Source organism: Sardina pilchardus, chromosome 7 (genome assembly GCF_963854185.1).
Source record: "Sardina pilchardus chromosome 7, fSarPil1.1, whole genome shotgun sequence".
Lineage (NCBI taxonomy): Eukaryota > Metazoa > Chordata > Actinopteri > Clupeiformes > Clupeidae > Sardina > Sardina pilchardus.
Window position 1 is genome coordinate 25,955,939 of NC_085000.1, and position 20,201 is coordinate 25,976,139.

Sequence of the window (20,201 nt, forward strand, 5' to 3'; positions counted from 1 at the left end):
GTTTTTCAGAGCACCTATCCAAACGAAAATAAATAAAATAATTATTTTAAAGACAATGCACTTTACACCAAATCGGTAAGAACATTCATATTTTAGGCCCATCACATATTTTGAGATGTCTCGGCTGAGAAAACAAACATTCCAAAGGCCCCACTATTGTGAAGTTACACTTGTTTATTCAAACTATCAATGTTAGACGGTTTTATTTCATCTTATGAAAGAAAAAAAACGGTGAAAAGGTCACATATGTAAGTGAAACAGTGTGTATCTTGATCTTGAAGCGGGAGAGAGAGGGCTTGAAGCGGCGCATGCGCAGTTCAACCCCACTCCGTAACACCGGGCCTGGTACACTCCGTCGAGCTCGCCGGAGAAAACAAACTGCGTGGGTTACCTACTCGAGGCACCGCTACCACTTGAAGGACTCTCGGCAGTTGTCATATACGTCACCCACGAGGATTGAAAGACTGCAGGGTATATGGCATTTTATTTACTAATGAACTGTGCACATATTTGTTCTGGATATGGTCTTTTCAGAAGTTTATTTTTTGTAATTCGAAATAATTTAGCTAGTGATGATTGTTGTGTTTGAAACGAAACTTGGGTGAGAAGCATGGTGCCACGAATGATGCTATTATACATTTTTTTGTTACATTAGAAATCAGAATTTATGAAAATTCTAGTTTTCCAGTGCCTTGTTTGAAACTCAATTTTAGATTCTCGGTTGGTGCATGTTGTATATGTTACGTTCATTCTCGAAGATTCGGCGACTTTTCAGTGAAGTTAGTATGCTGTGTTCGCTAACAGTTATTACGGTAGCCCGGTGCATCTAGCAGCAGGCCAAGACAGAGGCCCCGGTTTAGCCAATTGTGACAGACAACCGTTTCTACCAATGAAAATGCTTAAATCACTAGCTGTCAGGAGGTTGGACCAATCAGCTTTCACGAAATTAGAAGTCCCCGCGGTTAAGAAGTGAACAATGTGAAGACTAGCATAATAAACTAGCAGATATGATTTTGACGTGCATAAAAAGCGATTTTGACTAAAAGTATTCAAAAACGACACCACCCTTGTAACTTTACAATAAATTCATAGATTTTTCTTGAACCCAGCAATGACTTGACAAAATTAAGTCAATACATACTTCGCTCTAGGTTAGCAGTCTGGAAAACGTTGCACCCACGTTGCTGAGCTTGCAAGCAAATGTGTTAAGAAAGCCAAAGTACTCGTGCGTAACACATGTTGTGCGGTACAGACTTTGGTAATTTTGGCGATTCTGTCCCATTATGTTCTGATGAATGTAGCGGTCTTTTTCTCTGTATTTTCGTGTATTTAAAACTTCTGTCAGATTCTGTCTTTGTAATTAGCTAACTGTATTGACAAGGTAAACAACGAGGTGGAAGCGTATTGCGCGCCATTTGCGTCACGCCATATCTGCGATGCGTGCCACTGAAACTTGAGTGCGTGTGTCTTAAAAAGCTGAGCGAAATGATTTTTTCTAATAAAATCAAACTGGTGTGTGCCATTTAATTAAAACCATGAACAGGAAAATGCATAGAATTGCTGAGAACGTGACAGTACACGAGACTGGTGGGAGAGTGAATACAGCATGAGTGCGTAAGCTAAATCTGATTGGATAAAATCGGAGTCAGTTATGAAACCTTGGCGTCGAAGCTTTTCCCTAGTCTGTTTTATGATTCATACGATTGAATATGATAATGATGATGATGATAATAATGCTTCATCGAAAATGTGAAAAGTAACATATAACATTGCATTAATGTATTAAGCCTGCTGGTTTATTTCTGCACAATAATGCGCAAACACGTTTGGCCATTCCTAAGATGATAGAGACATTTTGTAGTTATAAGGTGGTAAACATATATTTGCACACAGTCAATTTGTTAAATATGCTTTAGTTAATATGCATATGCCGATTTAAGTGATCCATCGCTTGTTAAAGTGCCAGCTCTTTACTGCAGTAGTATGTGATGAACTAGCCTTTTGGTTGACATTCACCGTTGGTGGAAATGGTAGGTTCATTAATTGCTGATCTGGCGAGTTGAAGTGGAGGCTGTGATTAACAGATCAGATAGTAGCTTACATGAACGATGCTGTGAACAATAACCTGACTGTACCACAAGTGGGTGCTAAGAAGCCCAGCCAAGACACGCTGTTACAACCTGCTCATATGACACGGTCATAATCAGCCAGCCACTGCCATTGCTATCAGTCATTGACATTGAATGCTTAAACAATCATCCACTCTAGTCCTCATAGAGCTCATGCTGCCTCTTAAGAAAATAAGAAAAGAAGTGATATGCTTTTAATCCAAGTCAAAATATATTATTTGCATTACTGTGATGCTTTTAAATGCTGTAAATGGAGCAACGTGTCTGCTTAAAGCGCCACTGCTCAACTTTGCCCTCATTTTTCACACCAGAACAGCAGCTTGATCGGTAGCGTTCTCTGTCATGTTGTATCGTGCCCTGTGTTTGTATGGCACCTTGCCTGACTGGTCTCTAATGAATGCTCTGTCCTGCAGGTGGTGAATGTGAGCAGAATGACGAAGACGCCTCCCCACAGACGCGGGATCACTTTCGAGGTGGGAGCGCAGCTGGAGGCTCGCGACAGTCTGAAGAACTGGTTAGTGACACCCTCGCCCTAGCAACCCCCCCCCTCCCACCCACCCCACTCACCCCCCAACCCAGCCAGTCCTTCCTTCCGTCCGAGACAAGAAGCTTTTAAAAGCCTGCGCTGATGCAGCTGCCCGTGCCCTGAGCCCTATCTATTCACTTTAAAACGGAAAAGAAAGACTCATCTGTGTATGGCCTTGGCTCAGACCTAATTGATATTGAAGAGAGATTTATTGCCCTCATGTGTTTCTTGTGATGGTCTGAATTGTGTGTTCCTGTTGCATCCTTACTCTCATTTTTGTCAGACTTTTTAATTTATGGTGACTAAGAACCATTCTATTTGCTCAAATGTGCTATATTGCTATATGACACATTCATTTCTTTATATGAAGAGTTGGCTGTTCATAGGACAATTGCAATGAGCACTGGGCATATATTGTCTCTTATATATTGCCTTTTGTATTGTGGAAACATAAAGTGTCTGTAATGAGATATATCCTTCTCTACAGGTATGCAGCCACCATAGAGAAGATAGATCTTGAGGAGGAGAAGGTGCTAATTCACTACAGGCAATGGAGCCATCGCTATGACGAATGGTTCGATTGGAGCAGCCCATACCTGAGACCTGTGGAACGGATCCAGTTAAGAAGACAAGGCCTTCGGGAGAACCGCTCGGGACCGGTGAGTGGTTCCATGATATTCCTGAAGTTAGCACATAAGGGGCCTTCTAGTGCATTGACCAAGGAGAGGGATGACATGGATTTACAGTAAATTATTATTTAGGTTCAGGTCATAATGAGCGTGTTTACATGATTATCATTGGGTTTTTGTAGTTATCTAGTAATTCAAGTGCTGATGTACACGGAATAAACCAATATTCATTATCGGTTTACTGCTGTCGTCGGTTTATGAAAAATCTGTTTAACAAACCTAGGTTTCTGTCAATATGCTGATTTCTTCAAGACATGTATTCACCTTAAATGGATTATTCCAGTTACCCGATCATTGGCAGTAATGTTTTTATTTAGTGTGCATATAAACGTTCTCATTGACACTTCAGTCTGGCTCTGCACATTCAAGTTAACCACAGTGTTTTGGTCTAGAACAGAATGTCTGTTACTGTTAGCTAGGCACTGTTACACTAACCTTAAGTTAAGCGTTTTGCCAATGATGTGGAAAGTTCTCAAGTGTCATGTTTGCACTGTATCAGATGTTAAACATACTTGAACATACTTGTCTTCCTTTTCAGGGTTTCCAAGTTAATCAAAAAGTTTTGGCCAGCTGGTCAGATTGTCGTTACTATCCAGCCAAAGTTCTCTCAGTCAACAAAGATGGTAAGCACCTGTATAGTTACGGTCTTCTGCCCTCATGAGAATGCATTTGATGTGAAGCCATGAGTTGAACTGATTTCTTTGCTTAATTCCTTCCTACTGCCTCCATTCTAGGTTCGTACACTGTCAAGTTTTTCGATGGGGTGGTGAAGACTGTCAAAGGCATCAAAGTAAAACCTTTTCAAAAGGAGGTGAGAAGCTCTCAGTATTTTTAGTCAGTACTTATGTTACGCAATATTTGCGCTAAGGAATGCATGTATTTGACTTAAATATTTGCTTTTACTACACAGAGAAATTCCGGAAGGTCGGGGCAGCCGCCGGGGAGGAGGAGAGCGCCAAACGGCAAAGACTGGGGACCCAAACAGAACAGAAATGGGCGGATGAACGGATCCCGGCACAGCACCTCTGACCAGGATGGAGAGAGTGAGATGGACGACGTGCAAGAGGAGAGCGTGGAGCGAATGGAAGAAGACAGCAGGAAACTCTCAAACGGAACCCAGACAAAGGAAGAGGAGAAAATATCCAATGGAGATGAAGAGATGGAGTTAGACGGTAAAGCAGACGGCCAGGATGCCGAGGAGAAGATGGCGGTGGTGAATGGAGATGCGCTCCATGCGCCGTCGCCACAGGAGAAGAGCAAAGAGCAGAGGGGCGGCGAGGAGGAGGAGAAGGAGCGGATGGTTGAGGAGCCCTCAGGAGAAAGCCCTGGGTCAGCCAGAAGGACTAGGAGAAGCCTGACTGAAGGTAAACCTGGAGCTGCCTGAGTATTTTGTTTAGTGTTATGAAGATTTTGATACATTTTGATAAATTATGAAAGTCTTTCATAGTTTTGCAGCACAGCTGTCTCAGACCACAGAGGTTATTATAGCATATTGAATGGGTCCGAGAGAAAGCAAAGCGTGAGGTCGCTTTATGGAGGCATCAGTTGAACAGAAAGCAAACCTGAGGGAGTGTTGTGTGAAATAAGAGAAAGCACAGAGAAGGGAAAGCTTAGCCTGCTTTATGCTTAAGTTAAGCAGCTGCCTTGGACGCTGTAAAAACTGCAGTGCCAGGGCCAATGCATGGAGCTAAACAGAGTCCTGCTGAGGCAATGGCTTCTCCTGCTCACAGGGAGAGAGGGGGAGAGCAAGGCCAGCGGCCCTGAGCACGGGAAGAGGAGAGCGTCCCTCGGAGACACGCCACCTCCCAAGAGGAACCGGGGGAACGCAAGCACAGGTCAACGATCCTGCTGACTGTTCGCCATTCACTTTGAATGAAACAAATCAATCTAGCACATCCTATCTGATATAAGTTTGTGGCAGTGCTTTGCTTTATGTGGCAAAATTGTGGTTGTATAAACTGCAGTACATAAGTTGGGGACAAAGTCTTTGTTTTGGGTTTTTTGTGTTTTGTCCACAGGGGAATATGGTGGAGATGTTGTGTTTTGAATCGTTTCATGATCATTTCAGTAAAAGATATTGTGCAACCATGCAGTCTTTTTTAGCACATAGGAAGCATTAAGCAATAAATTGCAAACCAAAATCTGAAGGGATTTGAAACTCTCTCCTCAGACCGAAGCAGTCGAGCCCAGAAACAAGCCAGGTCTGATTCCGTCCCAGCAGCCTCGGAGACCAGCAATAAAGAGCACAATGGCCTGGTCTGCCCATCAGAGACCCCAAAGCCTGAGGCGGGGGCTGGGGCACCTGCACCTGATCTGGGTATGTGTCTATGGACAAAATTACCATCCCCTTTAATGATGTGCTGTGTTCCATAGTTTTAAAATGGTGCAATTACATGTGTGGAATTAAACCCCCTAATAATGCCCTTCACACACAAGGCACACTTGTTTTGTGTATGCCATAGGAAACAATGCCTAGTTGCTTGACCCAAAACACTGCAAGGGACTTTTATTCTGTGGTAACGATATGCTCAACTAACTCGTTGTGGATGACTATGACTCATGATGGAGTGTGGCAACAATGGTCAGAGCAGGAATCTGTAGTAAATCACAGTGTTCATGCATGTTTTGAATTCTTTCTGTTCAGCCACTCTCGTCAGACAACAAATCCACCTACCGGCCACAAATAAATATAGCAGAGAACCATGTGAGTATAAGATCCCACACATGTGTCTGTGACATATGCACACATTCACTCAATACTGAAGACAAAACAAAAACAGAAAACAAACATTTTCCCATTCTGAATGTTATCACCTGTTTATATGCTATTTTGATAATAAAAGCTTGGTGTTAGCGATGCAGTTTATTTCTAAATGGCCTGTTGTTCTATGATATGTAGTGTATAGGGTCATCAAAAATCAGCCACCACCAATCCTGTCCATTGAGTTGGACCACAACCCCTTCAAGTGTAAGGTACCAGGCTGCCTGAAGTCCTTCCGCAAGGCCTCCCTGCTGCACTACCACATGAAGTACTACCACTCTGAATGTGAGCTCAGCCCTCCACGTAGCATCCAGACGCGCGCATCGGAGAAACAGGCTGCTGCCATGGAGACGCCACGGCGACGCCGCACTGTCTCATTACGTGAGTGTTTCGTTGCTTTCAGCCTCAGTGACCCCTAGGATTCTGAATGTTTACCTCTTTTTTTTGCCGAGTGGCGGTGTTGGTGTGTTTCATGTTTTGATATCTGTAATGACATCTGCTGGTTTCATATATTTTTTAAAGGTTTTTCTTCGTGCTTCGTTTTGCTCTGTCCACAGACTCCCCTCTGAGTGACAGCAAGTCGGGCCACGCGCCTGTAACCAACGGGGAACACCGACAGCGGTCCAACAGCGAGAAGAGCAAAGAAAACCAGCATATGAATCGCAAGTCCACTGATGACCCAGATGATGGTGTCATGGAAATAGGTTAAGCATATTACATTTACTTCATCAGATAATTCCATTAATTACACATTTACACATTAGTTAATGATGTACAATGATGTGTTGAATGTACTTTTCATGTTGTAGTAAATTATGAAGGAAATGAATAAAATGGTCTTTCATATATTATGTGTTGATATTAGGTGGAAATGGAAAGGAGAGGATGAGAGAGAAAAGACAGAAGGACTTTTTACGGATCAAGCTGAAGAAAAGGAAGAAGAAGAAGAAGAAGATGATGAGGTCCAAGTCAGGTGAGGAGCGCTGGATATTTATGGCTCCTGCTTGGTCTGCGGCTTTGCTGATTTCTCCCATCCCAAACCCTCATAGTACAGGCTGCTTAGACGCTGAGACGTTCGTATGTCTGCTGTGTTACTAGTGTGTTGCCCACAGTACCTACACCACGGTTTTCACCGTGAAATCACAAACAGTAGTCCAGCTGGCACTGATCAGAGTTGGTTAACTTGCCAGTGGATGAGTTTCTGGCAACATTATTGACGTGAAGTTTTGCAGGGTGTTCTGCACAAAGCTACATAATACATTGCCTGGATAGCTAGGAGCATTGTCCTCCTGTCCTTCACATCACCACATTCCATAAACATTATTCTAAAGATGATGCTAAAAATGGCTGAAACTATTTAAAGCAAAAAGTCATAACATATAGACCCTAACATATTATACCGTGTAGACCCACCACTGTAGCCATACATATTTATTCAGATGCTGTATTTTGGTTAAGCTTTTATGCCAGTGTCCATTTGTTTCCTAGTTGTCTCTGAGATCCGTTACTTGTACTTCCTCCTTTGTCTTACTAAACCCCAGTCATATCAATGCCCATTAAGTATGCCTCAGTACAATGGTATGTGCCCTACAGATTGATACGCAAATCTGAATAGCAGTAATATAGTATGTCATGTTTTATTATTTCCATGTTTTGTTATTTATTGCGGTAGAAAACGGCATGCAGGTTGTAGGCCTACATTCACAGAACAGCGTTGGAGCCTATCAGCATTTCCCTGCAGTCTATCAGTGAATGCTCCTCTATGCAAATACCGTAGGAGTTTGAGAAGAGAGTAACATAGCTGACTGATAGCTCCAACTGAACATCAGTCAGACAAAGAAATATATTTTAAAGAGGTGCTGCTGTCTTTGTTATCCACTGTGACGGAAATAGGCTACTAAAGCGAGGGCAAGAAGACTGTAAACAAATTAAGTGTAGTCTCCGCAAACACCACTGCAGTCTGCTCGAGTAGAAGCTTCACACATGATATCTCATGTGCAGCTCATGCCCATCCATATTCACTGATGGTGCATCAGGGAAAGTCCACATATGAGAGAAAACACACCAACCTATTACTGTTGTTTTCCATTGCCAATTTGTGCCAAAAATAAATCAAGTAAACTATGCCTTCTACCAAGGCCAGATGTATCTCAAAATTAATGAAAGTAAAACAAAAGATGTCGAGCCTACTTTTAAGATTAATGGGTTCTTCCTTAGCCCATTCTGCTTCCCACCAGTACATGAAAATTTAACTGGTACCTTTGCGTCATTCTTCTTACAGACACACTACCAGAACGGCATAATATCTCGGAGGTCACATCAAAACTGTAGGAGCATTAGTTTCACAGCTGTATATGGTGTTTACTGGCTTAGAATTCCGTATCATGATGAAAATGAATTTATCCCTAGTGTGTTAGGCTGATATTGTCCCCACTCGCAACTATTGTCCCCATTTATTTGATTTTTTTTATCGTTTATTTTACCAGGAGAGTCCTATTTAGATCTTAGTCTCTTTTTCAAGGGAGCTCTGGCAGCTAAGTGAAGTCTTTGTAGTGTCAGGGAGAGGAATTTAAAAGTAATTGACTCATTCATAGTTGGATATCCAGACCAATTAAAAGCTATCGAACTGTAGTACAAGCTGTCGAAAGCAGGTCAGTCAGTTATACAGTACAGCCATGTGTCACAATGGATTTTTGTCAGTAGGCAACATAAATAGTGTATCATTTTCATTTCATTTGTAAAATAATAAGATACTGTTACCATGGCCCAAAAACTGTGATGCAGACTGAACCGTGGGCACATTGTACCGTTGCATCCTCATTGCCTATGTGTGTGATAGAGGCTTCTCTCAGCATTCTTAGTGATAAGCGCAGTAGTTGTTCTTTGTCTGTGTCAAACTGACAGTGTCTTTGTCGATTCATGGCAACTTAGAGCAGCAACAGCTCTGGCTTGGTGTGCACTGCAGACCTCCTCCTAATGCTTGTGCGTAATGTGCTTCCGTCCCTGACAGACTATAGCAGCAGTGAGGAGAACATTGGCTTAAATGCTCCTCACTGCACTCTGAATTTGGCCCTCAAATTCCCCCTCTCCCACAAACACACCAACTCGGAACACCACACACAGCCGACACTTGATGGTGGGTATTGAGACAAGAGATTGTTTTTAACCTCTCCTTCATAGTCGTTGCGCTCTGTGTAATTTCTGTCTTGTCTGTCTTTCATTTCTCTGTGTGTCTAGTTTTGTCTGTCTAATCCCCAACTTCTCTAAAATTCATGTGTAGCTTTGCTTTGTTCAACTCCAGCCACTTCTGCTTCTCAAGTTGCTTTCTGCCGTGATCACTGTTTTTAATGTTGCGTGTCTGTCCGTTTCCTGCTTCAAGCTTTGCAACTAGTAGTTTATTCACAGACGTGTATGTAATGGTGACATTATATGTGAATATCCCATAGAGAACCATGTATTTGCTGCCGGTTTTATAGGTGAAGACAGCGCCAGCGAGTGGTCGACTGACAGCCCCACGTGGAGCGAGGACGAGCTGGAGGCGGAGCTTGACCTGACCACACCCCTGGCGGAGCAGGGCTTGGTGGTCGAGCCTCACGGAGCGGAGATTGTGCGCTGTGTGTGCGAGGTTCAGGAGGAGAATGACTTCATGATCCAGGTGAGCTGAAACGAGCGTCAGAGACACCGCGTGTGTGAACTGCATGAGCCTGTGTAGAACGACGAGCAGAAAAGAGCCCAACAGAAATGTACTTTCACAATATGGTCCAGTAGGCACAGTTTCAAATGTGGAGCTTTTTAAGAGTGACTGGATTCTAATAGTGCAGTCAGTGCTTAAGGGAACAAGTCTCCGGTTTTCATAAAAGGACTGGGAAACTTTTGCAAGATAATAAAGGCATGGTAAATACCTCTTTCTCACATGAAACCTATTAAAAAGAGAACATTTTTGTGTACATAGTGACTTCCCCATAACTGTAAAGCATTGGGACTTCCCATATGAAAGGCACTGAATGGGTGCTTTGGTATTAGAAACCTCACATGAGGAGAGAGAACAGTTTCTATCTATCCTAGCTATGCCTGTGCTATGACCTATGATCTTTTAACTAGTGACAGTTGCTAGTGAGTGTAAACTGGCCACAGAGCAAAGCTGCACAGACATCCTAAGGGTTTCTACTGTTTAGATTAGATGCGTTAGGTTAATGTTAGATATTTAATGCATGGCATTCAAGCTGTTTAAGGATATTTTATGAATCCTAAGCTAATGACTGTTGTTCCAGTTAGTACGACTATGGACTTCCTCTGACCTCTGTGTGTGTGTTCTCCAGTGCGAGGAGTGTTTCTGCTGGCAGCATGGGACGTGTATGGGGCTCATGGAGGACAGTGTGCCTGATACATACTCCTGCTACATCTGCAGAGACCCCCCTGGTGAGTGTGCATCTGTTTCTGGCCGGTAAATGAGGGCAGGGGGGAGGGGGAGGGGGTTAGCCTGGTGGCCTCGTGGCCTCTGTGTTTTCCCAGGTGCTTGTTGATAAGAGTGTGTGCTCTGTTGAGCTTCATGACAGATATAGATAGGCCAATATTCAAGAATGCAGTCAGTACTGCAAAATGATTACATTTTGATTATATGTCATATTTCATGTAAAGAGTTGTCAGTATTATGCTTTGATTTATGAATTAATATCAAATTCAGTGCAATGTTATTTACCGGTATTAGGTGACCAGTTTTATCAATGGGTACTCATGGGATGTTCTGCCGAGAAACAAGAATTTAATTTGAAGAAGCTGGTTAATGACATTTGTGATGATTGATTGATTTTGTGTGTGTGTGTGTGTGTGTGTGTGTGTGTGAGCAGCACAGCGGCAGAGCCAGAGGTACTGGTACGACCGGGACTGGCTGACCGCAGGCCAGATGTACGGCCTGTCCTTCCTGGACGAGAACTACTCGCACCAGAACGGCAAGAAGATCACCGCCACACACCAGCTGCTAGGCGACGTGCAGCAAGTCTTTGAAGTCCTCAACGGCCTGCAGCTCAAGATGAGCATCCTCCAGTGAGTTACACACACACACACACACACACACACACACACACACACACACACACACACACACACACACACACACACACACAGCGGAGCATGTGGTTCCAACTTGGACGTGGTCAGGAGATCAGTTGCCAAGGAGGTCATGTATTGACTGAATTATAGATCCTCTGATGTAAGTGAATGTAGATCAAGTGGCCAGTTCATGGATTGAGTGTAAAGTTGATGCTTATTTACAGTGACTGTCAAACCCCCTATAGATTTAACTACAAGACTTTCAGCTCAGAGACAGAGTTTACGAAGAGTACTGTTTGTGCATGACCATGTTTAATGTAATAAAACTATTAGTACGGACACTAGTAACCCACACACTCCCCCCCCCCCCCCCCCCCTCCCAGGAGCCAGGCCCATCCTGACCTGAAGCTGTGGCGGCAGCCGTGGAGGCAGGCGGAGCACTCCAAGAGGAAGGGTTGCCTGTCGGAGCCCGTATCGGCTGCCCCCTCGCCGCCCCCGACATCCGCTGACCTCTTCGCCTGGTCCGCCGCGGACTCGGACAGCAACGGCCGGTGGGAGAGCTCGTCCTACCAGGACAAGTCGGGCCGCGTGGCCTCGTTCCAGGACTCGTACATCAGCAGCGAGCACTGCTACCAGAAGCCCCGCACCTACTACCCGGCCGTGGAGCAGCGTCTGGTGGTGGAGACGCGCGGCGGCTCAGAGCTGGAGGACAGCCTGCGCAGCACCGAGGACCTGCTGGAGATGGAGCAGAGGTACGCCGGCGGGGCGCTGGGCCGCGACTGGCCCAAGACCCAGCCCACCATCAGCGTGAAGGGAGAAGACGACTGCAACGCCAAAGTGAGTGTGCCTGTAGTTTGCCAATGTGGATGAACAGTGACTGTTCTCAAATGTAGATTGTCAATATTGCCATCTTACTTCACATAACACAGAGACAATGCATTTTTCAATAAACAGATTCATGCCCCTTGCTCACTGAGAGAATGTGTAAATGACTAGTTTATGTTTAGAGATATTCAGTTGCTAACATGTTCTCAATAATCTGGCCCTGCCATGAAATTCATCCTTTATCTGGCAAACACTGGTGCATTTCCATCCTGCATACATCTGTATATTTGGTCTTCAGTATACTCAGGATGTAGTGTACTGCATGTTAAGTGTGTATGCTTGTTAATATAAACCAACAAAGTTAGTTTAGTAACGCCTTATGGCCTGTGCAGACTACACGATTTCAGCCCGATTTTGCCACGATTGTGTCGTGGCCGACAAATTTCCATTGTCGGGTCCGAATATTCAAAGTCGGGAACGACGTTCGGAGGAGGAAGCGTCTTGTAATCTGACATGTTCAACGACCCGCGATTTATTGTCTGCGACATTCTAAGACGTTACGACCAAAAGTCTAGCATGTTAGATTTTTTGGGGAATCTCCTACGACTCCCGTGTTGACACTGATACTGTGACGACACACGACGAGAAGGCTACGATAAATGATCTTGTAATGTGGCCACTCTTGCGGCCACGACACTGCATGATTTTGTGGTTCTCTGATCGCCTAGTCTGACATGGTCAATCGTAAAAGATAATCGTGAAAGACAAAAGTCGTGTAGTCTGCACAGGCCATTAGATTGGCTATAATCCTGAAACATTTGTAAAGCACTTTAAACATAACGGCGTGTAGTTTGAAAAACAATTCTGAGTGGATTACCAACCGTTAAATAAATCGATAAATCAAATAAAAACACCTGCTGGTGCTGTGCCTTCAGGAACTGGAGTGGAGTAAGAAGGTGCAGAACGGAGAGGTGGAGAAGTGCGACGAGCCGGAGGTAAAGGTGGAGGACTCCGAGGACAACGCCGAGCCAGACCCTGACCTGGTGCTGCAGCAGCAGTGGCAGCTGAACCTGCTGGACCACATCGAGGCCGTGCAGGACGAGGTCACCCACCGCATGGACCTCATCGAGAGGGAGCTGGATGGTAGGAGTCCAAACAACTCGCTTTCTATATTGATCCACTTGAGTGGTTTATTATGAAAAAATTATCTGTAGTTGAATGATTAGCTGGTTAAAAACATGCTATAAGCCTGGTCAAAGGCACTCACACACTCAGATTAGCTGTACTTGTACAGAACAGCAGTTGTATAGTGCTTTGACAAACTAACCAAAACGAACTAATGACGTCAGTAGCTACGTTTACATGCAACCATCGGAATGACCAATCGGATCGGTCAATCGGATCGGTGGATCCGATCGCAAAGTTTACATGGCAAGGAGTATTTTGGATGCGCGTGTTTACACATGTCAGCTTCACGCGCATATAGCCTGCTTGCAGTTTTGCCCCCCGAGATGGACGTGAGAGCTTATAGCCTATGACGTTTGAGGCGTGAGATATTCCCTACTTCCAATCCTCTGCCTCTGCTTTCTTCTGTTCAAAAGCAACATCATAGGCCTAGAGTTTCGTTTCTTTTCCTTATAATTAGAATGACTAAAACGACGAAAATATAAACTAAAATTGCGTCCTCCTAACACACTCACTGGCCACTTTCACACTGCACAGCAAGTCGGTCAGCAAATGCTAACTTCATGCACGGTCATACAGAAGTATTCCAAAGCCAAAAATATAGCTGATTATCCTGTAATCTGACGGGGTAGCAAACCACCAAAACATCTGACTGTTCGCTAGTTGTTTTGCACCTCAGATGTTGTTTAACAAGTCCCAGCAACACAAATTCAAACTTGTACAGAAATGCATTCAATCAGGTCCTTGCCGTCTACCTAGCTTCCACACTGTTCTTTCAGACATCGCAAAATATCTGTCTCCACTGTAGTCTCCGAAACATAGCCTACCTGTTAATATTTGGCTTTCAGAAACGAGACTTCATCACTGCATTTCAGTCGTTGCTTTTACCAAAGCCTACGCAGCTGCCAGTTGGCGTAGCCTATCCAACTGCCTGCAGCCTAGTAGGCTACTTCCAAAACTTCAAAGATGCTGTCAGATTTTGTGGTTGTTTTGAAAGTGTCACAAAACTAAATAGCCTATTCTTCCGATGCCATGTTATCCGTCACTGTTCAACCCATAGACCTAAAAGAAACATATGGTTCAACCTCACGCCCAGTGCTTACTAGCTTTAACCCTCTCTGCCTACACCGTGGTGGCTTTTTTGATAAGAGAAATATTGCGCCTCCTTTTCTGAACATGCGCAGAAGGGAAGAGTAGCAGAGAACGATCCGATCCAGTGTATACATGACAACTATTTTACTACCGGACGTGTCCGTTCCACCTCTTTCAATCCGACCCAAATTTCAATCAGATCGGCGATTTTCATTTACGATTGTCTTGTTTACATGAAGGAATTTCAACCCGATTGGGCCTGAATCGGATTAGAAGGGGTGCATGTAAACGTAGCTATTGAGAAAAGTACCATGTTTCTCTGTTTGGTTCTGGAACATTCTCTGATTGCCGTCTCCCCTGTAGTGCTGGAGAGCTGGCTGGATTACACAGGCGAGCTGGAGCCTCCTGACCCTCTGGCCCGCCTTCCTCAACTCAAGCACCGCATCAAGGAGCTCCTGACCGACTTGGGCACCGTGCAGCAAATTGCAGTCTGCTCCTCGTCCACATGATGGCGCCACACCTCACAGGGTGCTGATGGCATGCTCACTACAAAAAACAGATCTGCACTCCGCAGCTAGGAAGCAGATTAAAAATAATGTTGCTGTTGTTGATGGTGATGATCATGATGATGAATATCCACGTAATGAAAGTCAACCATCCACAGCCCTGCAAGAAAATAGAAACAGACCCTTTGGCTTTCTCTTCCACATGACAAGACTCAGGGGTGATGACAGAGACAGAGGAACATTGTAATTTCAGCTTTTGCCCTCCTCCTCAATGCAGGAGTTCTGGTGTCAAAAGCAATGGCTTTTTTATTGAAGATCTGAAACGCAACAGAGGGCTGTATAATGAAATGCAGATAAAGTAGAGCACAACCGCCTTGTAGCGCTTAACCTTTTATGTGTGTCGTTGTCCTCTTTACAGTCATTGCTCAACATTTCTATATTGTAAAATATCATCTTTTGAAAGGTATCTGTTTTGTTATCCAAATTCTGTGCCGCAAATGGCTTTGGAATGGAGATGTAACTGACTCTGACAAAGACCTAAAGCATAATGTCAACTGAAAAAGAATATATATTTTTAATCTGCAAGAATTTGCAATTTCCTTCTATATTTCTACTTAATACGGTATGTAATATATCCCGATGTTTTGTCACATCAAGCGTACTTGCTCAAAGAAGCGGTTGAGTTGATTGTCATGTTGATTTTGAAATTATGTTACTTTTTGTCAAAGATAGTCATGCAGAATCTGCATGTTATATTACTAGAAACTGTAATTTTTATTGATTATATCTAACAATGATAATGCGCTTAGCTGTCCTGACTTGCTTATTCCAACTGAAACGGTCTACTTTCTATGTGACTTTAATTGAAAGATGTCACTGTGTGAAAAAATCTTTTAATGTCATAGGGAATTGTATAGTACTTTTATATGTTTTCATTTTGTAGCATTCATTTGTACATTTAAAAAAAATGAATCTTTTATCGATGTCATAGCCTACTAGTGCAAATTTGTCTTTAATTTTCTTTTCCTGTGTCAAAGGCACCAGGTGCCAGAATTTAATTTATTGTGGTTGATTTTAATTTATTGACTCTATGTTAAATGTTAGGCTGAGAGAAGGTGTCTGCCCAGCACCCAGGGTAGGACTTTGAGAATAACACTGCATATGGTGGGTGTCGTGTGTGTGTGGGCCAAGGCCCATGACCATATGGCCCGTCCATGTGCAGGGAAATAGAGGGACACTCCCGGTTTTGATATTGCTCTTGTTTTGTTATGTTTTTATTTTTTAATTATTATTATTATTCCATGTCCAGTATTTCCACCTTCATTTTGTTTAGGGGTAATCTCCTTGCACGTGTAACTGTCTGATGTTTGTTTTCTTGTCCCTGTTTATGCCTTCTTACCTCTGCATGCAGAGTATGGTGATCTTGGGCCACTGTGTGTATTTCTTCCTTTTTGTAGATCAGCCAGTGCCCCCCTTGTAATCATCACAATAATTTTTTGTATCACATTTTGTCTCTTGACTGTCCAGAAAAAATATAGCATTGTACTCAAGAGTAGACAAAAGTATTAAAGCAAACTTCTAGTTTTATCATGACAGACATAATGTGAGTTTTCTTTTTGTGTGATAATCATTATACAATTCATAAATATGTGGATATCTTGAAAAAAAAAAAATACATAGTAGCCATCAATTTTTCCCTCTGCTTTGACCTCACAAGTTTGTCTAGTGCTGTGATTTACATCATTTGTCTCGACATGCGGTGCTGTAGATCCGCATAGGGGCGTTGTGAAACGCTGAACCCCTTGTCTAGTGTATGGGCTGTCCTTCCACGACTGTAGGTCCGCCCAGAAGTGTGTGTCAGTGCGTGTGTGTGGATTCCAATCTGGAGTTGGTGTTTCACTGGTGAAACGTGAGTGGTGAATTGAAGTCGGAGGACACTCGTTTACCGTTGTCTGAGGAATTGTTCAACCAGCATCTCTACTCGAACCCAAGAGTCATATCTGGACTGTGAGTACAACGAAACGGAGGCAATGTAACGTACCAATTGCATTTCGCCAGCAATGTCCGAATACAGTAGGCGCTTGTAATGAGTTAGTACAGCAGTTGGCTAACGTTAGCTCAAGATTGAGGCTAGTCAACCAGCTACGGTTTACCAAAACCTGGCTAGCAGCATCAGTGCTAGCAGCCTGATCATGTGTCGCTAGCTCCAGCTCTTTGGTCACTGGAAATGTCACTAGTGTGAGTTAATAGCTAAAAGTTGTGTTCGTTGCTTGTAACTTACCCGTGATTAAACACATATAAGACGTACACTATTCCTACTAAACCAGAGCGGTAGTCGCAATTAATGTGTGTTTTGTTTACCAGAATTAACCAGCCAGTTGGCTAACCTGAGTTAACTAGTGAAACGTTAACGTTAAACTCCCATGGATAGCTACTACGTTTACCTTGTTGGATAGATCCCAAACTAATAAGACTAAATACTTCAGCTAACAACTTGCAGTTGATTACTGTGGTAATGTTAGCTAAGATTAAAAAGTCTGAACAAACTCCATGTGCCTTTGAGTGTAAACCCCTAAACTCGGCAAGTGAAATTGTTTGTGTAAACACAACGTTACAATATTTGACCAAAAGCTAGCTAAAGTAGCGCTAGCTAACGTCATTGTTCCGCTTTTCACAACCACATTGTCATCTGTGGCTTCTAGCTTGAAAGCGAATCAGGTTTAGTTAACTTGTCCAAACCTGTAGTTGATGACTTATTAATTGAGTATTTCTGTGTTGTTGCTCAGATGTAGTCGAAAGTTCAGTAAAGCAAAATAAATGCACATTATTATGGTATTGCAGTTTCAGACTGGTTGCGAGATTTGTGTAACATGTTACATCTTGTCTGTCAACTCTGCCATCCACTAGATCCACATATTATGAATGTATCATAAATGAACATACCTATTGGAACTATGAAGTTAACTAAAAGCAACGTGAACGTCTTTGTCCAGACCATTATTCAGTGTAATCATTCTGCGTAAAATATTTTTGCTGTGGTCACATTATTAGTTTGCCGTTTATTCTTGTGAAGATGTTATTTAGAGGTGTCAAGTCACCCCTATAGCTTGGGAACAACGCATTATCTCTCCTGTACATTGTTTTTCTCCGAGAGTCGAGAATAGTCGTGCTGCTAACCTGATTTCCAAAAATACAAAGACAGGAAAAACACCATCAGGCCAGTAAAGCCACGAGATTAGTGACAGCGGTTTTTGAGCCCAGATGGTCCTACATAACCTCCCTGCAATCACAAACAGGACACTCTGAAGTGTTTGGTAAAGACTAAGTGTTATGTAAAAGGCACAGCTTAAACTCATGTTGGAGGATGTCTTCACAATTTCCTCCTTTGAAAAGGGAATTGATAGAGCTGTAGTGTTTGTTAATGATCATGTCAAGCAGCACTATGGGGCAGAAGTCTTCTTCTATGTCCCTTCATACAGGTATTGTAACTGAACATTTTCTTCAGTAACCTTTTTCCCTTCACAAAACAAAACACATTGTTTATTCTAATAAATATGGTGCCAGTGTCGTCCAGCAAAGAACCTGGCTATTTTAACGCTGGCTCTTCCAGAGAGCAGTTTATAGGTTGTCTGAAGTGCTTAGCTACGTAAGATCAGGCAGTTGAACAGACAAGCCTCATTCACATAAGGTTATCCATGCAAACTTGTTGGAATTTTTTCCTTGTAAGATACAAGGTCCAAAGAAAACAGAGCCGCCTTTCAGGGCTGAGTTGACCCTTACAGTCACCACCACATTTAGACCAGTCTGTATGTGATTTAGGTGGGCATACTGGCACAGGGAAAATGTGAGGCACATTAGAGGTTTGTCACAACTTGAAAAGATGGAACACTCCCTGGAAAATAATCTGCCTCGCTCACCCTTCCCAACACAATGTAGGCTGTGTTGATGACAGTCTGTCTGGTTTATAAATGTAAACATGACATAATCCTCCCTTTGGGTCTGTCTTAAAGAAACAGTGCAATTGTCTCCTGATGAACAGTTGACAGTAGCTTATCAAGGCCTGTTCTGGACCCCATTAGCTGCACTCTGTTTCCTGTTTCCTACGGGCATTGTTTTGATTTGTCATCTCTCCTCCTCTCTTTGGCTAGAAATATGCCCACAGCCCTCTGGTGCTACTGGGCAATCCCACTGTGTCGTGGCAGGAGTCATGGCTGATTGGGCTATATTTTCAAATGTGTATCTGATGAGGCAGCATGTTCTATCCGAGGACAGGTACAGTCCGACAGTGTCAGCAGCAGGAGTAGGTCGGAAACGGTCTATAGACGGCAGCTATCCGGTCGCACAGAGACCAGCCTGTGTGTTGGAGAAGCAACAGCTCAAATGGGACCCTTTTTTTTTTTTCAAACTTTGCCTAGGCAGACATCTTTTGGGCCAGAGCCTAGAGGAGAGTTGTCATGGTAACTGGAAGAAGGTAGGGGCGATCGCTGCAACTCAGGTTCGGTTCCTGTAGGAACTACTTGGCAAAGACAGAGGGCAGGAACTGAACTGAAAAATAATAGGAGACGTGTAATTAACGCTGAAGGCAGTGTTCTTGTTCATCACTTGAAGTGCATTGCCTGAACTTGCTGTACCTCTTTTGGACCTACCTGGGTGTGTGCAGTGAACAGACAATGACTAATAACTGCTTTTGAGTTATTTGATGTAGGCTACTCCCTCTGAAACCATACTAGGCCCTGGCAGTTTGATCCATGCATATGTTCGTTTTGAGTGCAGTAGAAAGCTTGTAACATTTCTCCCATATGAAACTGTTCTCAGAGGGATGGTGGATTGTGAGGAGAAAAAAACTAATGAAAGAAAGACAACCAAAAAATTCACACTTGCTCACTGCCTTCTGTTCCCAGTGTGAGTCTTTGTCAGCCAGAGCGGTTCAAACTCAGCCCAGAGTCCCCCACAGCCTCCCACTCTGTGTTATGGCCGATTACAGCGAGTGTCTCTGCATCTCAGGGCCGGTCTGTTGAGTGCTTTTCACACTGATCTGCTCAGAGGATCAGGGAGGTAACACCGAAAGCACTTCAGCCTGCGATGCCCCCGGAACGCTTGTCATAGGCAAGCCTCTCAGGGTGGGCTAGTGCGTGCTCACACCGTTACATTAACATTGCATTCATATTTAGACGTGCGATAATAGATTTTATTGATTTTTTTATTATTTATGTTTATGTTCTCCCTAGGTATTTACCTAGGTGCTGTACAAACGTTGAGCTACACAAGGCAATTATACTCTAGCCATCAACTGATCTCTTAGGCGGTTTGAGGCCAACAGGCGTCCGTAGGAGGGCAGCTGTTGTGTTTGCCTTCCCTTCACCCTTGTTCTTCATTGGCCACAGCCCCATTCTGTGCTTATCTTCTCATCCCTTTTCTCTCCGTCCTTTGCCTCTATTT

At 43.5% G+C, this 20,201-nt stretch overlaps 2 protein-coding genes across 5 annotated transcripts in view; both read left to right on the forward strand.

Moving 5' to 3' along the window:
- Positions 1-350: 350 nt before the first annotated feature.
- On the forward strand, positions 351-16,357 carry phf20b (PHD finger protein 20, b). Of its 3 annotated transcripts, XM_062541537.1 has the most exons (19): positions 351-471; positions 2,543-2,643; positions 3,143-3,314; positions 3,883-3,967; positions 4,079-4,155; positions 4,255-4,708; positions 5,075-5,179; positions 5,515-5,661; positions 5,989-6,048; positions 6,244-6,486; positions 6,663-6,809; positions 6,971-7,078; positions 9,116-9,241; positions 9,582-9,760; positions 10,425-10,524; positions 10,953-11,148; positions 11,538-11,991; positions 12,915-13,122; positions 14,620-16,357. In XM_062541537.1, the coding sequence occupies exons 2-19, from the start codon at positions 2,561-2,563 to the stop codon at positions 14,763-14,765; spliced, it is 3,090 nt and encodes a 1,029-aa protein (XP_062397521.1). In that variant the 5' UTR covers positions 351-471; positions 2,543-2,560; the 3' UTR covers positions 14,766-16,357. The 3 variants fall into 3 exon arrangements, with proteins under 3 accessions (XP_062397521.1, XP_062397523.1, XP_062397522.1); XM_062541539.1 differs by lacking the exon at positions 9,116-9,241; XM_062541538.1 differs by lacking the exon at positions 5,075-5,179.
- Positions 16,358-16,583: 226 nt separating this feature from the next.
- The window catches only part of ndrg3b (ndrg family member 3b), a 48,051-nt gene continuing 44,433 nt past the window's right edge, over positions 16,584-20,201 (forward strand). Inside the window, exon 1 of one of the 2 annotated variants that reach the window (XM_062541541.1) lies at positions 16,584-16,769. The gene's annotated coding sequence lies outside the window, so the exon portion shown is untranslated. The remainder of the gene's footprint in view (positions 16,770-20,201) is intronic. The other variant, XM_062541540.1, reaches the window with a different exon arrangement.